General features: G+C 49.9%; 1 protein-coding gene across 2 annotated transcripts; it reads left to right on the top strand.

Annotated features, from left to right (window-relative positions):
• Positions 1-2905: 2905 nt before the first annotated feature.
• On the top strand, positions 2906-19451 carry PPIE (peptidylprolyl isomerase E). Of its 2 annotated transcripts, XM_025419822.3 has the most exons (10): positions 2906-2997; positions 3885-3983; positions 6302-6345; positions 6820-6846; positions 8215-8296; positions 8972-9072; positions 11402-11525; positions 17746-17931; positions 18787-18929; positions 19085-19451. In XM_025419822.3, the coding sequence occupies exons 1-10, from the start codon at positions 2967-2969 to the stop codon at positions 19151-19153; spliced, it is 906 nt and encodes a 301-aa protein (XP_025275607.1). In that variant the 5' UTR covers positions 2906-2966; the 3' UTR covers positions 19154-19451. The 2 variants fall into 2 exon arrangements, with proteins under 2 accessions (XP_025275607.1, XP_048950278.1); XM_049094321.1 differs by lacking the exons at positions 2906-2997; positions 6302-6345; positions 6820-6846 and adding an exon at positions 3674-3715.

Raw genomic sequence — 19451 nt, 5'->3', positions numbered from 1 at the left:
TGTGGTGTCTTCCCATTTAATTCAGAATAAAAGCCAAAGGTCTTACAATCCCCTGCAAAGCTTTCCATGAGCTGATCTCCCAGCAGCCTTTCTGGCCTCACCCCCTACTGCTTCCCCACGGCTCACCCCACTTAAGCCACAATGGCCTCGAGGTTCCTTACCTGGAGGGAAAGAAGGAAGACATGAGAGCAGCCCCAGGCAAAACACCACAGACTCCTGCTGTTCTTACCTGAAGTACACCAGTTTTTCATGAAAAAAACACTTCTCAATTTGTTATGTGGCTGAGGCACAGGGGCACAGGAGCAATTGTGTTAGGTATTGGAGACAAAAGTCAAATAAATAAATAAATAAATAAATAAATAAATAAATATTTATTTTTTTAAATTATAGGACTCGTACTTAAAGGATACCTGGTCAGATTCTTCTGGAGAGTGACCTGGTTGATCTGCACTACTGCCAGGGACCCAGGGAGCTGACAAATAGATCTCAGAGCCTGATTTCTAAGGAGCATCTCTTTGGTTTGGCCTGAGGGTGGTGCAGGTCAGCTACTGCGTGGCTCTGGAAACACAACAGGCGCAGGCCTTGGTGTCAGAGTGGGACAGGCCAACGCACCTGACTGCAGTGACAGCATGTGTTCTAGTCGACTTCTGACCCTGGAGGGCTGAGGCCCCCGCCTGTGGGGGGGATGTGAGGGAAGCTTAACGAGGACCTCTGACAAGGACTGGCGGGTGCCTCCTGTTGCGGGGAGGAGAGACCCAGATGAACCAGAGGCAGAGGCAAGGGGAAAGGGGCCTGTGGTAAGGGCCAGAATTAGTACACAGGTTGGGGTTGACTTGACAGCTGTGGCCCCTTGCCAGGACCCTAGGAGCCACAGCATCCACAAGTGTTTAAGAAGGGAGCTCTTGGGATCCCTGGGTGGCGCAGCAGTTTGGCGCCTGCCTTTGGCCCAGGGCGCGATCCTGGAGACCCGGGATCGAATCCCACGTCGGGCTCCCGGTGCATGGAGCCTGCTTCTCCCTCTGCCTGTGTCTCTGCCTCTCTCTCTCTGTGTGACTATCATAAATAATAAATAAAAATTAAAAAAAAAGAAGGGAGCTCTGGAGAGTTTAGGTTTATTTTGAAAAAAGATCACCCTAGAAAAGGCTGGAGGGTAGATTGAAGGGACACTTTCCTAGTCAACTGCATTGACCTTCTGGTCTCCAGGATTCCTAACAATCCTTTTTGGCCACAGTGGTCAGAGCACTATTTTATTATTAATTTAATTTAATTTCAAAGACCTTATTTATTTATTTATTCATGAGAGATACACAGAGGCAGAGAGAGAAGCAGGCTCCCTGAGGGGAGTCGGAGGGGGTACTCCATCCCAGGACCCCAGGGATCACGCCCTGAGCCGAAGGCAGACGCTCACCCCCTGAGCCACCCGGGCGTCCCCACAGCACTATTTTAGAACATAAAATGTGATCATGAATTCCCTGTTACAACCTCCTGTAACTGCTCCAAGCTGCCATCCTGCACATGGCTTATGGGGTAGCGTCACCCTTGCCTACCTTTCCTGCCTGATCCCATGACCACCCCCTGCACACTCTAACCTTTCCATCCCTTGAGTGTGCACAAGCGGATCTCCTTAAAATCTCCCTGCTTCCTCCTCTCCCAGCTTCTTCTTCCTTTAGGCTTTAGCTTCGAGGAGACTTTATTTTATTTATTTATTTATTTTGAGAGAAAGAGAGCAAGCACACCTGGGGTGGGGGGCAGAGAAAGAATCTTAAGCAGGCCTCACCCAGCTGGGAGCGGGAGGGAGAGCAGAGCTTGACCTGCCCACACTGAGATCGTGACCTGAGCCTAAATCATATCCCCCCTTAACCGACTGAGCCACCCACGTGCCCCTAGGCTTCAGCTTAAATGTGACCTCAAAGAGGTCTTAACCCACAGGTCTATGGAAAACAGGTGGCCCCATTAGTTTCTGCCACAAATGGCAATCTGCGATTTCTGAATTGGCTTAGTCCAAGAGTCAGGGGGCAGGTATTTCAGGCCTTGTGGATGGACCATAGGTCTTCTGACCCTGTAGTGTGAAAGCAGCCACAGGCAAGCGATGAGCATGGCTGTGTTCCAATAAAACTTTATAAACACTGAAAATTGGATTTCATAAATTTTCATATCTGCTAAGATTATTTATTTTATTTTTTTTAATTTTTTTAAATTTGGACTTTATTTTCCTTAAAATTTTATTTATTCATGAGAGAAAGAGAGGCAGAGACACAGGCAGAGGGAGGAGCAAGCTCCATGCGGGGAGCCCGATGTGGGATTTGATCCTGGGACTCCAGGATCAAGCCCTGAGCCCAAGGCAGACGCTTAACCGCTGAGCCACCCAGGCATCCCTGCTAAGATTATTTAAAAAGTTCTCCCCGTCTACTTAAAAACGTAAGGGGATCCCTGGATGGCTCAGCTGTTTAGTGCCGGCCTTCAGCCCAGGGCGTGATCCTGGGGTGCCAGGATGAGTCCTGCATCAGGCTCCCTGCATGGAGCCTGCTCCTCCCTCTGCCTGTGTCTCTGCCTCTGTCTCTCTCTGTGGGTCTCTCATGAATAAATAAATAAAATCTTAAAAACTAGATTTTTTAAATAAAATAAGTAAAAACCACCTGCAGCTGCCAGGGTGTCCAAGGGCCCGCGGGTGGGGCGGGGTGGCCCGTAGTTTGCAGATGGTTTACTACCCGCGGAGCAGGCGGTTCGGCCGAGCACCCACCGCGTGGGGCCGCGGGGCTCACGGCAAGGACCCACCGCCCCGAGGCGGACAGCCGGGGGCGGGGCCTGCGAGCGCCTAGGGGCGGAGCCTGCGAGTCCCTAGGGGCGGGGCGGGGCCGGAGGGGGCGGGGCCTGCGAGCGCCTAGGGGCGGGCGGGCCTGGGATGGCGGGGCCTGTGAAGGGGGCGGGCCGAACTCCGGTTTCCGGCGGGTGCGCGCGGGAGCAAGATGGCCACCACCAAGCGCGTGCTGTACGTGGGTGAGCAGGCGCGGAGCCGGCGGAATCGGGGCTCGCTCGCCCAGGGGTCTCCGCGTGGGGCTGGAAGGCGTCTAGGGACGCGGAGGGTGGCGAGCCTGGGTCTCGGCCGGGTCCGTGGCGGTACTGCTTGGCTGCAGGGAGCTCGGCCGCCGTAGCAGTCTCGCCGGCTCCCTTCCAAGCCCGCTGAGCTCTGATGGGGACCGCTTCGCCTGCTGGGCCCGGAGGATTGGGAGAGGCGTCTGACGAGGCTCCAGATCCTCGCTGCAGCGGGGGCTCGGCCCGGGCCCCGGCCCGGAAGGAGGGAGTCCCGGGACTCACCCGGTGGAAGTGAGAATGACCTCAATAGCGAAGTTTGATGAGCGCTCTATGGCCCAAGTAGGGTCGTTACGTTTACTGAAAGGGGAGCAGCAAGAGCAAAAACCCCCGAGGTGTGAAATAGCCCTGCACCCATGGGGCAAAGGGGTCATCTTGCGGGAAACCCAGAGAACTGAGGAAGCAAAGGGAAAGAAGGCGAAGAGATGGGCGGGGCGGGGAGTTTGTACTGTATCTTGAGGACGGTGGGAAATCTCCGAAGGAGTTGAAGCAGGGAAGTGATGGGTGAAAATCTGCACGTTCCCAGGTTTGCTCTAGTTGGCTGCGTGGAGGAGAGGGAGGCCAGCTAGGAAGCTGTTGCAGTAATCCTGGCGCTAAGATGCGCGTCCGCAGGAAGGGTGAGGAGGTGTGTTTCATGAGTGTTGGGTGAAGGAGCAAATGAGAAACGTGCTTCTGAGCCCCGAGGACTGGACGGAGCAGCCCCCTCTCCGTGGCTGTCACGTGCTAACTGGGCTGCAGGGACTTCTCCAGAGAGTGGAGGACAGTGGCTCAGAAGGCGCTTGGCATCTTCGCAGGTGGGCTGGCAGAGGAGGTGGACGACAAAGTTCTTCATGCTGCTTTTATTCCTTTTGGAGACATCACAGATATTCAGATTCCTCTGGATTATGAAACAGGTGAGGCCTTTTCATGTCATGTTCACAATCCTAAGAGGGGAAAAAAATTCTAACTGCATTCTAAATATGGTTGATATGTAGGAAAGCTCAAGAGGGTGCCTCATTAGGGCAGCATGACAGGGATCTTGATGCAGAAGGAATGTTCGGAGGCTTGTGGTTATAAGGTTATAAGCTATGACATAACTTTGCAGAGAGTCCCATCTGTCGAGTGTGAGAGAAGATTTTCAATAGCCGGGATGCCTGGGTGGCTCAGCGGTTTAGCACCTGCCTTCGGCCCAAGGCGTAATCCTGGGGTCCCAAGATCGAGTCCCTCATGGGGCTCCCTGCATGGAGCCTGCTTCTCCCTCTCCCTGTGTTTCTGCCTCTCTGTGTGTCTCTCATGAATAAATAAATAAAATCTTAAAAATTTTTTTTCAATAGCCCAATAGGAAGATAGGTTTTGAACTACATGGAGATCTGACTGTTGTTTCAAACTACCTGCTGGGTACCCCACCACCCCCTGCTGCTTTCTTGGCAGCAGTACTGTTGATCAGGGCAGCAGGGAAGCTCAGCCCCAGCTGAAGGGCTTTGGCCTCTGCTTTCCTGGGTGATATTTCCTTCAATTGGCATCACAGGTTCATTGCAGATTTTCTGTCTTGCCTTTGCTTTCTTTTCTTTTTTAAGATTTATTTTATTATTATTATTTTTAAAGGTTTTATTTATTTATTTGTGATAGACATAGAAAGACAGAAGGAGAGACATAGGCAGAGGGAGAAGCAGGTTCCATGCCAGGAGCCTGACGCGGAACTCGATCCTGGGACTCCAGGATCGCGCCCTGGGCCAAAGGCAGTCACCAAACCGCTGAGCCACCCAGGGATCCCCCTTATTTATTTATTTTAGAGATAGCACATGAGCACAGGAGTGGGGAGATGGGAAGAAGGAGAGAATCTCAGGCAGATTCCCTGCTGAACGCTGAGCCAGACAGCAGCTCAGCAGCTCATGAGATCATGACCTGAGCTGAAATCATGAGTTGGGTGCTTAATGATCTAAGCCACCCGGGCACCCTGCTCACCCACTTAGTTGTCATTTTTAAGATTGGAGTTCTAGGCCTAAATCTGTCATCACCCTGCCTGATTATTAGCAAGGTCTTTAAACTCTCTGGGTCTGGGATCTTTATCTGTAAAAAAACAATACAAGCATACTTTGGAGATACTGCAGATTGGGTTCTAGGCCACCACAACCAAACCAATATCACCATGAAACGAGTGAAATGAAATTTTTGGTTTCCCAGTGCACTCAAGTTACGGTAACTATATTGTGGTTTATCAGATGTGCAGTAGCATTATGTCTAAAAAAGTAATGTACTGCCTTAACTTAAAAATACTTTATTGCTGAGGTGCCTGGGTGCCTCAGTCAGTTAAGCATCTGACTCTGGCTCAGGTCATGGTCTCAGGGTCCTGGGATGGAGCCCCGAGTCCGGCTCCTGGCTCAATGGAGAGCCTGCTTCTCCCTCTTCCTCTGCCCCTCCCCTCGCTCGTGCTTGCACTCTCTCAAATAAATAAAGTCTTTTTTAAAAAAAAAATACGTCATTACTAAAAAAGGCTAACCATTATATGAGCTTTCAGCGAATTGTAAATCCTGTAATCACAGATCACCATAGCAAATATAATAATAATGAAAAGTTTGAAATAGTGTGAGAATTTCCAACATGTGACACAAAAGACAAAGAGAGGAAGTGCTGTTGGAAAACTGGTACCAATAAAATTGTTTGCTGCCGGGTTCCCTTCAGTTTGTGAAAAACTGCTATCTATGACATGGAACAAAGCAAAATGCAATAAAATGAGGTGTGCCTGTAAGGTTATATTGGCTCTCTAAAGTTAGTAGTAGGTTTAATTAAATTAACACGGTTGTGCTTGGCCTTAGATCAGCATTTTTCTGAGGAAAAAGGAGTGAGCATCCTCATCCAGGTTTGAGGATTCATACTTTATGCACAGTCGATGCTCAAAATGTGGGATCAATAATTGAGAAGTTAAATAACTTCATTTTTCTACTTGCCTCGTATGCAGAGGTTAAGGTTTTAATTTGGCTTTGGTAGAATAATTGACTGCCTGAAAGATTGAAAGTATAGTACATTATCTAGCCATGTTTTCTGAAAGACAAAGTTTAATATTGCTGAAATGTTTAAACTGGGAAGAATCGAAGGAGGAGATTCCTTCTTCCAAGACAGTGATTGGATAGAATTTCTAGTGTCTGGATATGGCCTGTGAGTGACTTCACCTTCCTTGCCCCACATGGTAATAAGTTGTTTTTGTTTTCCTCCCTTTCTCCCCCCACCTCAGAAAAACACCGAGGATTTGCTTTTGTTGAATTTGAGTTGGCGGAGGTGAGAAAATTCTGTGTCACCTGTGTTTAGTCTTTGGCTAGTTTTAGTGTTGGTACTGATTACAAAGGCAGCTGGTCTCCGTTCGGTCCACTTCTGGGCCTCTTGCTGATGTTTCCGTAGAGACAAGAAGTGCTGCTTGGTAGAAAGCTTCCCTCAGTTAATCAGATTGTAGACTGTTAACAGCCCAGGCCTGCCCCTCTTGTCTTGCCCAGCTCCTGCAGCTCTGCCCAGTGAGCCTCCTGCCTGGCAGCGCTGCTGATTATTTCTCAGGCCTTCTGCTCCATGGCAAATTGCTGCACCACCCGCTCTAAACTCAGCCAGGGAGTGCTTTGATAGACACACATCGAACCTAGGCAGGCGATGTAGGTGTAACCCCCCCCCCCCCATTATGTTTTGCTTTACTCTGTTTTTCTTCTGCTGAGTCAGCATGTAGACCCACAAGAAGCTAAACTTGACCTTGTATTTTCTCGGCAGGATGCTGCAGCAGCTATTGACAACATGGTATGGCTGAGAATCTTCATTCTTACTGAAGTTCCTTTTTGGTGGTACAGAGGGGCCCCCGTGCATCTGTTGCTTTGCCGAACTGCCAAAGTTACAAGGTCGCACGGGGAAGTAAAAAGTGTCGTTGTCATGTGAAAAGATTCACTGTGAATTGAATAAGATTGGTCCTTACTCAGACGTCCTTCCCTGTTTAACAGTAATAGAAATCCAAATCCTCATCGTTGGCTAGTCTCTCACTGGCCGCCCCATGTCTAGGATAATAAATTGTAAGCTCTCGGGAAATTGATTGCACAGTGAAATCGCCTATTTTGTAGAAGCAGAATTTCATGAAGTTTCAGACCAATTACAAGTGAAGAGCTCCCAGTAAGGGTAACGGCAGGGTGTGCTACTGATGCCGATGGTTTGGATATCCTGGAGAGGTCTTTGGGAGTAGTGACAAAACGCTGGAGTATCTGTGCACTCTTTGAGATCTTTGTGATTTTCACATCCGATAGGAAGCGCAATGATGTCATGTCGCACTGTTGATAGAGCTTTGTTGGAAAAAACACTGCAAATTAACCACCCATTACATCTTTGTTCTACAAATTAGTACGAAGTTAAACCTGAAATTTATAAGAAATTTATTTCCCTTGTTTTTAGTTTCATCCCAATAAAGTCCCAGTCCTTTTTTTTTTTCCCCCCCTTTTTCCTTCACTTTTTGCCATGGAATTTTTTTAACTGTTCTAAATGGGTTTACGTGAAGTGACTCTTCCTGATACCAGTTATCTTTGGATGATAAAGTTCTTTATTCCTGTTCGGTCACCCATTCGCCGAACATATTCCTCAGCCCCCAGAGATCATTTCTCACCATTTCAAAGTAGATCTTTTTTTTTTTTTTTTTTTTTTAAGATTTTATTTATTTATGAGAGACATAGAGAGGCAGAGACACAGGCAGAGGGATGAGCAGGCTCCATGCAGGAAGCCCGACGTGGGACTCGATCCCGGGTGTCCAGGATCATACCCTGAGCTGAAGGCAGGCTCTAAACTGCTGAGCTACCCAGGGATCCCCTCAAAGCAGATCTTGACTTTGGAAGGTGAACTCAAGTAGTTGGAAACTATGTGTATCCAGGGCACTCTGGACCTGGAGTCATTTTCAGGAGCACAGGTCTCTGCTAGTAGGAAAGAAAGGAGATGTGTGATGGGGGGAGATTGCCTGCAAGCCCTGGGCTGCCGGGGGGGGGGGGTGGGCACAGAGCTTGCTGTTCGGGGCTCACGGATTAAGGGAGAACCGGTCACGGGTGTGTGTCTCGGATGTATCAGAAGCAAATGCAAAGCTGTCTGACTCTCTCAACCTGACAGTTTAAGCAGCTGGGCTTCCAATCTTTTCAGAATGAATCTGAGCTCTTCGGACGGACAATTCGTGTCAATTTGGCAAAACCAATGAGGATTAAGGAGGGCTCTTCCAGACCAGGTGAGGGGGGGCAACCACGGGTTCCCCATCACGTCCTCCAGCGTGGCCTTCGTTGTGTTTTTATCCATGTTTAGAAGTAGGTGCTGAAGGCCACTCTGGATGGATCGGAGTAGAGGGTGGTTCGTGTTGGCAGAGTCGGCGTGAGCCAGCTTGTGGGGAATAGAGTCCCAGCAGAGTAATTGTTCCCATTATGAGAGAAACCTTGCCTGATCTCTCATCTTTCCCAGTTTCCTCGGCACTTCGTTCCTGAGATGTTCCATCAGGGGCTGGAACTGGCAAGGCTACACCTTCCCTCTTGGCGACATGTTTTGTTTTGTTTGGTTTTAAGATTTTATTTATTTATTCATGAGAGAGACACAGAGAGAGAGGCAGAGACACAGGCAGAGGGAGAAGCAGGCTCCGTGCAGGGAGCCCGATGAGGGGCTCGGCTTGATCCTGGATCTCCAGGGTCACTCCCTGGGCCGAAGGTGGCGCTCAACTGCTGAGCCACCCAAGGTGCCCACGTTTTTTCACTTAGCTTCATGAGAGCTGGACTTCAGGGCTAACGTTCCCAGGGGAAGCATTAATTACACTTGAGACTTCCGCTGAATATGTACTTTGCTGACCAAAGCAGCTAGTGAGCAGGTGGCCGGTAGCTTGAATTTCTTTTTGTTTGTTCGATTCTCTTCCTTTCAGTGTGGTCAGATGATGACTGGCTGAAGAAGTTTTCTGGGAAGACTCTTGAAGAGAATAAAGAGGAGGAAGGGTCGGAGCCTCCCAAAGTGGAAACCCAGGAGGTAAGATCGAAGGCCTGCGCTTCCCCGGGAGGGGCTGGCACTTTCCACAGGAGACTTTTTTTTTTAAAGCTTTTGTGGAAATTTGCAAATAGGTATGCAAAAGCAGAGAGAATGAAAAACAAGGTGGTATTGAGTGAGTGAGAGACAAGCTCTAGGTCTCTCACCTTTGTGCCCTGTGTGAGGAGCTGCCCCACTCAGACCAGTCCCCTTGGGATTGAGGTCGAGGAAGCCCGAGGTGAGGAAGGCGAGTGAGTGCTCCTCTGTGCCCCTCTAGCCCAGTTCCTCCTTCACTGAAGCGCCTTGCACAGGCTCCTGGTCCCCCTGGCCCTGCCCCGTGCAGGGGAGGCAGGCGAGGCAGGCGAGGCATGCGAGGCAGGTGAGGGTCATGGCACCCTCCCTCCAGTGGCAGCACCCTCCCTCCGTCTGCACACAGATTTGGGGCTCTCCGTTCCCAGGAGCAGCCTGCCAGCACACTCTCCTGACTCTGGCCTCCCTCCCTGGCTGGCTCCTTGGGCCTTCCCACCCCTCCCTGGGAGTGTTGTTCTCTGGATTTCTTTCTTGGCTCAGGGCATCACTCCCCCTCTTCCTGCCAAAACAGTAGCAGTCGCTGATTTTTTTGCAGCCTCTGCTGTGCCATTGCGTTTCCTGGCCTCTGTTCCTAGTGTCAAGCTGCAGACCTTTCAGCCACAAATGTCACAGGCAGCTTAGAGTTGCCCAGAATGGGTGCCCTCTTCTCTCTAATCTTGTTCCCCATCTTGTTGATTCGCCACCGTGTATCTGCCACATATTACCCAAGCCGGAAATTAGGTTGCAGAGCAGAGCACACCCATGGCCTTTGCAGTCAGAGATCTCCTCCTTAAAACAGCCTGCACACAACACATCGAATGCCGTCAGGTTTTCCTCTCAGACCTTCCTGAGTCTCCTTCCCCCATTTGTCCCACGTGTGCCCCACCCCCCCACCCAGCCTCTTCTGTACATAATTGCAGAAGCTCCCTAACTAGTCTCTGGCTGCAGTGTGCTCTCTTGTCCTTCATCAGGATCTCCAGAACAATCTGTTTAAAGCACACACTGATCCCTGACTCCTACTAGAACTTTCAGTAGCTCCTTATTGCCTGTCCAGAGGGATAAAGTTGGGGGTGCTCCCCAGCTCCTGTCCTCCCACCTGGCCATCTCACTTCCACCCTCAGGAACACCAGTCTGTTTCCTTGTGCGTCTCTGCTTTTGTGCAGGCCGCTCAAGGGTTTCTTGCCTGTCCCTTTCTAGGCAGTAATTCTGTGAGGTTAGGGGCCTTGTACTCAGCATCGTATCGAAGTGTGAGGTGGAGGATTGTGGGTAAGAGCATGGGCTCAGGATGGGGTGGTATGATTCAGGTTTGAATTCCAGCTTCACCACTTACCACCCTCTCGGCTTGGGCAAATGACTGCACTTCATTGTACCTCAGTTTCCCCACCTATAAAATGGGGACAAATAGTGGTACAGCTTCATCTTCAGGATGGTTGCAGAGTTGAGGAGCTAACATATATAAACGTTGAGAAGAGCCCCCTGTCCGTTGCCAAGTGCTCTGTGCGTGTTCTCTGCTACTGTTGCTGGCGGCAGGTAATAGTCACCGCGTCCCCAGTGCCAGCACCAGACCTTAGCATGCGTCAGCTAAACCAAACCCCAAACCGGTCATGAACATTTGACTTTTTTCTCTTTGGAACACTTGTGATGTCTGTAAAGGTCTCCTTACCCTCTTGGCCTTGTCTCCTTGTGGTAGGAAACAGGGCCTTTACCTCCCCCAAGGCCTTCTGGGCCACCAGAGGGCTGCCCTCCTGGCTTCCATTGTAGCCAGCCCGTGGTGCCGCGGGGCTGCACATAGAGGGGAGGTGCCATCCACCTAACTGGAGTGGGGGGTCCGCAGATGTGGAGAGCTGCGCACTGCAGGCCAGGGTGTGGTTGTGTGGCCGCAGGCCGGGGTGCAGCGTGCTGGTGCGTCTCAGGGTGAGTGTGATGAGGTCCCGAGCCTGTGGGGCAGGGCTCAGGTAGCCAGTGCTTGAGGTCCCCGTCACTGGGGGTCGGGCTGGGGACCATGGCCCTGGCCTCTGCCTTCCGCCTGCCCTTCCACGGCCCAGGGCCTTCCCCATCGGCACCTGCCGCAGCCCGCTCACTGCATTTGGGTCCTTGGTGTGTGTTCAGAGAACTCAGTCTCCTGGGCCGCCTGGCAGGCTCCGTTAGTAGGGCACGCGACTCTCGATCTCCGCGTTGGGAGTTCAAGGCCCATGTTGGGTGTAGAGATTACTTAAAAATAAAACTTAAAAGTTTCCAACCTAATGATTTCTTCTGCGCCCAGGGAGAGCCCGCTGCCAAAAAGGCCCGGTCAAATCCTCAGGTGTACATGGACATCAAGATCGGGAACAAGCCAGCCGGCCGCATCCAGATGCTGCTGCGTTCAGACGTTGTTCCCATGACAGCAGGTGAGCAGGACTCCGGCCCGAGGCTGGTGGCTGAGCAGTGGGCCTTCCCACAGTTCCCACTGCCTCGGTTCTTGTGCCCCAACACTGTTGCTGACCTCAGTTGTTTTGAGGCATCTCAGATTCTGGGATCTAGTAACAAGTGAGTCTGAGCAGACACTTTTTTTTTTATTTTTATTTTTTTATTTTTTTTGAGCAGACACTTTTGAAGCTTTATAGGTAGCTTTACTATTTTTTTAATAATAGGGGTTTGTGGGGGTTTTTTTTTGATACAAATAAACATGTATTCATGGTAGAAAACAAAAACACCAAAAACCCGTACATATTCCAACAATACTAAAGGCAGTAAGTTGGAAACTTCAGTCTTTTCCCCCCTCCACCTCCGATTTTATTCTCCAGAAGGTACTGTTAACTAACAGTTTCTTGAGTCTTTCTAGTATAAATATTGAATTCTACTCTTTCTTTTTTTTTTAATCTAAATTTTATTATGCAGACATACAGTTTAAAAAGCCAATTTCACAAAACTTCTTTTGAAAAACAGCAGTCCCTTGGTCCTGGCCCCCAACCCTGGGGCCCCACCACCCCCATCTGCCGCTCCTCAGAGGCAGCCTCTTTCTTTCTTTTTTTTCTTTTCTTTTCTTTTCTTTTCTTTTCTTTTCTTTTCTTTTCTTTTCTTTTTTCTTGATTTTATTTATTTATTCATGACAGACACAGAGAGAGAGAGAGAGAGAGAGAGAGAGAGAGAGAGGCAGACATAGGCAGAGGGGGAGAGAGAGAAGCAGGCTCCATGCAGGGAGCCTGATGTGGGACTCGATCCCGGGTCTCCAGGATCATACCCCAGGCTGAAGGCAGCACCAAACCGCTGGGCCACCAGGGCTGCCCAGAGGCAGCCACATTCAACTCATAGCTGGTTCTTTTGGTTTTTTACGTCTGTATTGGTACATAAGAGATTTATGTGTCTACTTTGTGTTTTTTTGTTTTGTTTTGCTTTAGACATCTGTTGGCTTCCCGCTTCAGGAGATAAGGAATCAGCTTTTTAAATCCCTTTCCCTGCCTTTTACCTTCCTTATATAGTTAGCATAGGTTTGGTTAGGCTGTAAATTATCCTGACTCTGTAAGCATCATACTATGGTAACCTCCTTTCATGCACAGCATTTTGTTTTCCTGGGATTTGTAGTTGTCTTGTTTTCACACACACTTCATCTTCTGTGCATTTATTCCTGATGCTGTCCCCAATTCTGCTGCCTCTGTAAATCTGTCATCATGTTCACACACACCAGATATTGTCAGCTTCTCTCTGCTGTAGAAGTTCCTTCTTGGAGCCTCTGACTCTCCAGCCTGGACCATTGCTTTCCAGGCCCACAGCACAGTGGTGTTCACCTCTTAGGTTGGACTGTCTATTGTCTTCTTTTTTGGTGTGGTTCCTTATTTTAGTAGAAGACATCCTTCTGTAGCTTCTGCAGCAAAGAGCTTGGGAGGTAAGTTTTTTTAAGAGTGAAGTCTAAATATATGTACCTTCCCACTTGATTGGTAGTTAGGGTATAGAATTCTAGAGAAGTCTAGTCATCCTGATTCTTCTTCTTCTTCTTCTTCTTCTTCTTCTTCTTCTTCTTCTTCTATTTATTTATTTATTCATTCATTCATTCATTCATTCATTCATTCATTCATTCATTCGAGACAGAGAGGCAGAGACATAGGGAGAGGGAGAAGCAGGCTCCCTGTGGGGAGCCTGATGCAGGACTCGATCCCAGGATCCTAGGATCCCAACCTGAGCCAAAGGCAGATGCTCAACCACTGAGCCACCCAGGCGCCCCTGTCCTTCTGATTCTTGATCCTTTATAAAAGCTTTATTTTGCTGTCTAGTCCAGAGCTGTGCAATATAGTAGCCACTAGCCAAGTGTAAATTTACATTTAAATTAAATAAAATTAAAATCCATTTACTCGGTTACATTAGCCAAGTGCTTAAGAGCCATTAGATAGCCCTGGCCTAGAGACTCAGAGGGGGTCTGTTCTGTGTTCTGAAACCATGTGCCTTTGGATAGATCTTGCATCTGTCTGCTGGCTCTTCAGTGGGCCCCCCACTATTAGTTTTCTCTTGCTTTTGTCACAGATTACCACAAACTTAGTGGCTTACAACAACACAAATTTATTTATTATCTCGCATTCTGGAGGCCAGAAGGCTTGTAGACTAAAATGAAGATGGTAGCTGGGTCACTGCCTTCCCTACTGGAAGCTCTAGGGGAGGATGTTTCTGGGGATATGCAGGTTGCTGGCAGAATTCAGTTTCCCACATCTGTAGGACTGAGTATCCCCATTTCCTTGCTGCTATTCCCAGCTTCTGGAGGCTCGCAGCCCCCCATTCCTCCATCTTTGGAGCCAACAGTGGTGGATCCAGTCCCTCTCACATTTTAAATCTCTCTAACCTCAGCTGGGACAAGTTCTGTTATAGGCTCTTGATTATATTAGGCCCATCCGGATAACGGGGACTGCTTTCCCCATCTCGAGGTCCATCCATAACCCTAATCACACATGCAGAGGCTCTTTTGCCATAAGACATTCTCAGGTTCCAGGGACTGGCATGGACGTCTCCAGGGAGCCATTACTCTGTGTACCACACCCATGGGCAGTGTTTGTCTGGCTGGGAAATTTCTTTCAATTATTTCTTTGCTTTTGTCTCCTCTGATTTCTCTCTTCTTTCTTTCTGGAACCTTCCTAAGTGTTCTTTTTCTATAACACTGTGCTGATTTCACAGACATAGGATCATTTCATCTTTCTGGGGACATTACTAAAGTTTTTTCTCCCTATAGTTTTTGTCTAAGGTCACTTTTTCCTGAGTTGTTATGTCTTGCTTTGGTTTTGGTCTGTTTGTTTTGGTCTTTGCTTTTCACATTAGATGCCTTCCTTATATGTAAGAATGGGGCCCTAACAATCTGCTTGGAAACCTCCTAAACGTTGGTAAGCCTTGCTGGTGGCAGCTTCCACTGTGGGTGATTCATTTGGGGGTACTTCTCTGTCAGACCCCGGATGTCCATTTCCCTGACTTATATAGGACAGCTTGGAGTCTCCCAAGAAGAGTCTAGTCTCCTGCTGGAGGCTCTCCATCCAGCTATTTGCCATCTTGGTGGTGCGAGATGGGGACAGTACATAAACTTTCACTTACTCTGTTTGTCACTACAGCACCTCATTCCCCAGCTACGTATAGTGTATCCCGGGCCAGAGACCTCTGCTTTAACCTACCAGGGAGCAGACCTTCACCCGGCTGCCTCCAGGGGTGGCAGAGGATCTGGGGGTTGGCTCCTTTCTTAAACAGGCTTTCAGCCAAGCTTTACTGTTTTTAGAACCACCTTCACCCTTGTACCTGAGCTTCTGGCATTTCCACAACACAAAGTGAGTTGCTTCTCAGCTCTACCAACTTCAGAGTCAGCTTGCTTGCTTTCTTTTTTTAATGTTCCAAGTTTTTATTTATATTCTAGTTAACATATAGTATAATAATAGTTTCGGGAGTAGAATTTAGTGATTCATCACTTATGGTTTGCCTCCCACTCTTTTTTTTTTCTTTCCCCCATTGCTCATATGTTTTGTTTCTTAAATTCCACATATGAGTGAAATCATATGGTACTTGTCTTTCTCTGACTGACTTATTCTGCTTAGCCTAGGACTTTCTAGCTCCATCTACGCCACTGCAAATGGCAAGATTTCATTCCTTTCTGTGGCTAATACTCCACTGACTCTTGGCTCTTCTGTAATTTGGCTCTTGTTGATCATGCTGCTGTAAACATTGGGGTGCATGTACCAAGATGCAGCTTTCTTAAGTCTGCTACATCAGGTATGATTCATCGGTTTGTTTTCTAGCTTTCAAAACTTTTATGTTGCTGTTGTCTCCCCCCCCCCCTTTTTTTTTTTGGCTTTTAAAACTATTTTTAAGTGTACAGTTCAGTGGCATTGATTGCGTTCACAATGTTGTGTAACCATCACCACTGTCTTCAAAAGTTGTTCATTTAATAGAACTAAGCCTATTAAACCACTCCTCATTCTCCCCCTCTTGCCCCTCATGGCCTCTAATCTACTCTGTGGATTTGCCTGTTCTAAACATGTTCTATAAATAGAATCATATACTCTGTGGTCCTTTCTTTTTAACTGGCTTTTTTCCCTTAGCATTTTTTCAAGGCTCATCCATATTCTCGTATGTGTTGGGAGTTCCATCCCTTTTCTATGGCTGAATATATCCCATTGTCTGGTTATGTCCTTGTTGTTCATTCATTTGTTGATGGGTACGAGCATTGTTTCTACTTTCTGGCTATTGTGAATAATGCCGCCATAAACATTTGTGTACAAGTTTACGTTTTAACGCCTGTTGTCCACTCTTTTTTTTTTTTTTCAATTTTATTTATTATTTATGATAGTCACACACAGAGAGAGAGAGAGAGGCAGAGACACAGGCAGAGGGAGAAGCAGGCTCCATGCACCGGGAGCCCAACGTGGGATTCGATCCCGGGTCTCCAGGATCGCGCCCTGGGCCAAAAGCAGGCGTCAAACCGCTGCGCCACCCAGGGATCCCTGTTGTCCACTCTTTTGGGTACATACCTACGGGTGGAAATGTGCTCACGTGGCAGTTCTGTGTTTACCTTTTTTGAGAAATTGCCAAACTTTTCTACAGTGGCTGCTTCATTTTACGTTCCCACCTCCAATGTATGAGGGTCTCGGTTTCTCTGTATTCCTGCCAACACTATTTCTTCTGTTGATTGCGGCCATCCTACTGGGTGTGAAGCGGTATCTCATGGTGGTTTAGATATGCGTTTCCCTGTTAGCTAATGGTATTGAGCATCCTTTTGTGAGCTGATAGGCCATTTGTAGATCTTTTTTTTTTTTTTTGGCCATTTGTAGATCTTTGGAGAAAAGTCTGTGTTGTTTGCCCATTTATCAACTGGGTTGTTTGTTGACCCTGTTTAGTTTTTCTTTTCTTTTTTTTTTTTTTTAAAGATTTATTTATTTATTTATGATAGAGAGAGAGAGAGGCAGAGACTCAGGAGGAGGGAGAAGCAGGCTCCATGCTGGGAGCCTGATGTGCAACTTGATCCCAGGACTCCAGGATCGCGCCCTGGGCCAAAGGCAGGCGCCAAACCGCTGAGCCACCCAGGGATCCCCCTAGTTTTTCTTTTTTAAAAAAAATCGGGGGATCCCTGGGTGGCGCAGCGGTTTGGCGCCTGCCTTTGGCCCAGGGCGTGATCCCGGAGACCCGGGATCGAGTCCCACGTCGGGCTCCTGGTGCATGGAGCCTGCTTCTCCCTCTCTCTGCCTGTGTCTCTGCCTCTCTCTCTCTCTGTAACTATCATAAATAAATAAAAATTTAAAAAAAAATTGGTTGCCCACCATTCAGTGGAGCTGAGCTGGAATTCAGGTATTCGGTCTCCTTCTTATCCACAGTCCCTCCTATTCTTTACAGTGTGAGGATCACAAAGGCTTATAATACATGGCAGACTTTTTAATGAAAATACAAACACTAAGCAAATACAGCGTATCAGAATCTAGCTGCCTAGGTTTTGCTTTTTTGTTTGGGGGGTTTTGTTTTCGTTTTGCTGTTTTCCTCAAAGACTTGTTTTTTATTTTTATTTTTATTTTTTTTTTAAAGATTTTGTTTATTTATTCATAGACACACAGAGAGAGGCAGAGACACAGGCAGAGGGAGAGGGAGAAGCAGGCTCCATGCAGGGAGCCCGACGTGGGACCCGATCCTGGGACTCCAGGATCACACCCCAGGCTGCAGGCGGCGCCAAACTGCTGCGCCACCTGGGCTGCCCAAAGACTTGTTTTATTAGGGTACATGGGCTAGGCGTGATGGGAAGGGGAAGCTGTCGTGGGCGGCCACTGCGGTAATACCGGATGCCCCCTCAACGGCCACCAATGTGCCAGAGGTGCTGCGCCGCCACCTGCGTTGTGACATCATGGTTTTCCCGATGCCGCCCTCCAGCTCCCGACCTGCATTCCAGTCCTGGCCCTGGCCACCATGCCCACTGTGCAGCCCGTCACAGGGCTCATCCTCAGGTGACCGAAGCAGCTGGGCTAGGACCGTCCGTAGGGCCCCACGGCCACCGGCACCTCGCTGGCGGCTTTGGTTGCTGCCTTCTCTGTCTCACGCGGAAGGCGAGGCGGAGGGCACCCACGGCCCAAGGAACTGCGCTGTTTTGTTTTTTGACCTCAGCACCTTTTCCTTTCTCTGCGCCAGAGAATTTCCGATGCCTGTGCACCCACGAGAAGGGCTTTGGCTTTAAAGGAAGTAGCTTCCACCGCATCATCCCCCAGTTCATGTGCCAGGGCGGCGATTTCACGAACCACAACGGCACCGGGGGCAAGTCCATCTACGGGAAGAAGTTCGATGATGAGAACTTTATCCTCAAACACACGGGACCAGGTGGGAGCCGGTTGGGTACCGTGGCGGGCGGCCTGGCTGGGGTCGGGGAAGTGGCTTCTCTCCACACGGGCCTCCCGGCCACACTGCGGCCCACGCTGCGCAGTCAGGCTTGGGTTCTGGGGCCCGCGGCCCTGCTGCCCTGCTCTGTCCCACGCACCTCCCCGTGAGTGTTGGTTCCCCCGCACCTTGGCCGAAGTAGCTACGATGCTGAATGGTCATCTTGAAACTCACGACTACACCTCCTCGGGGCCTGGGCGGCGTTACTGCAGCCCCGTGGTTAATCACGCTCAGTCCCCATCAGACGCCCTCCTCCCTCCACTCCCAAAGCCTCCACATCGCCCTCCAAGCCGCCGTGTGGCCTCCCACGTCCCCCCGCCTGCACCCGCCTGCTTTTCCTCTGGGCCAGCCCCTCTGTTCTGACCTGCCCCCTGCCCCCGCCGTCCTGCCCTTAGGTGTCCCCCTGCTGCCTTAGGCCCGCGTCCTCGGCTAGGCCGGCCAGCAGCATAAAGCTGCAGTCACAATCTTTAAAAAAAAAAAAAAAAAAAAGATCATCCTTTGACTTGTGTGAACTATCATCCAGGCTTCTAACCCCCTTTTGAGGCATACTTCTTAGAAGAAAGTTGTGTAGACTCCCTGTCCTTTGTTGTCTGCCCCCTTCGGCCAGACTGGTAGCCCCACCCTTTCAGTGCAGCCACTCTTACCACAGATGCCAGCAGGAGCCACCTTGCCGGGAGCCAGTTTTTGGCCTGCATCCTGGGCCGGCCTCAGGCAGCATTTACACTGCTCCATCCGCACAGACGTCCCTCCGAGTGCTGGGCCTGGGGTATGGGCTGAGCCACCCCTTCTCGCCCCCAGGCCTGCTCTCCATGGCCAACTCTGGCCCCAACACCAATGGCTCCCAGTTCTTCCTGACGTGTGACAAGACGGATTGGCTGGATGGCAAGCACGTGGTGTTTGGGGAGGTCACGGAAGGCCTGGATGTCCTGCGGCAGATCGAGGTGGGGGGCTGCTGGGTCCTGGGTGCGTGGCCCCATGGGGGAGCTGGGGGGCGCTGCTCCGCTCGGTGGGAGTGGGGGGACACGTGGGGAGGGGCCCTGAGCCGCCCATCACCCTCTACCCTCCCCGGTTTCTGCCCCTGTCTGTCCCCGCGAAGGCCCAGGGCAGCAAGGACGGGAAACCGAAGCAGAAGGTGATCATCGCCGACTGCGGGGAGTACGTGTGAGTCTGCACGCCCCGTGTCTGGACCGCCCTGCGTCCCGGAGCGGTCACCCCGTCTCGGGGCATCGGTCCCCTCTGGGCAAGCAGGGCTTTGTGTCCCGGCTCCTGGGGTCTGCTTGGAGCAGCTCTTGTGCCGAGGTGGCCCGGGCTTCCTCTGGCTCTCTCCCTGGGGCGGCCGGGGGCCGGGAGGGCAGAGGCGCTGCGTCTTCCAGGCCTCTGCTGCCACGGCTGCTCCTGGGCCCACCCGTGTAGCTCCCGGACGTCGCTTCTGCTAAAATAAATCCTAGTTCTTGTCCTGCTGA

This window comes from Canis lupus, chromosome 15 (assembly GCF_003254725.2).
Source record: "Canis lupus dingo isolate Sandy chromosome 15, ASM325472v2, whole genome shotgun sequence".
NCBI classification, from domain to species: Eukaryota; Metazoa; Chordata; class Mammalia; order Carnivora; family Canidae; genus Canis; species Canis lupus.
Note: the sequence above shows the minus strand (reverse complement) of the source record. Positions and strands in the feature narration are given on the sequence as shown.

Bases quoted from the DNA above. Each gene is read 5' to 3' on its own strand.
- PPIE (XM_025419822.3), top strand. From the start codon at position 2,967: ATGGCCACCACCAAGCGCGTGCTGTACGTGG. The intron at 3,984-6,301 runs GTGAGGCCTTTT...CCCCCACCTCAG, and splicing joins TCCTCTGGATTATGAAACAG to AAAAACACCGAGGATTTGCT. The intron at 9,073-11,401 runs GTAAGATCGAAG...TTCTGCGCCCAG, and splicing joins CCAAAGTGGAAACCCAGGAG to GGAGAGCCCGCTGCCAAAAA.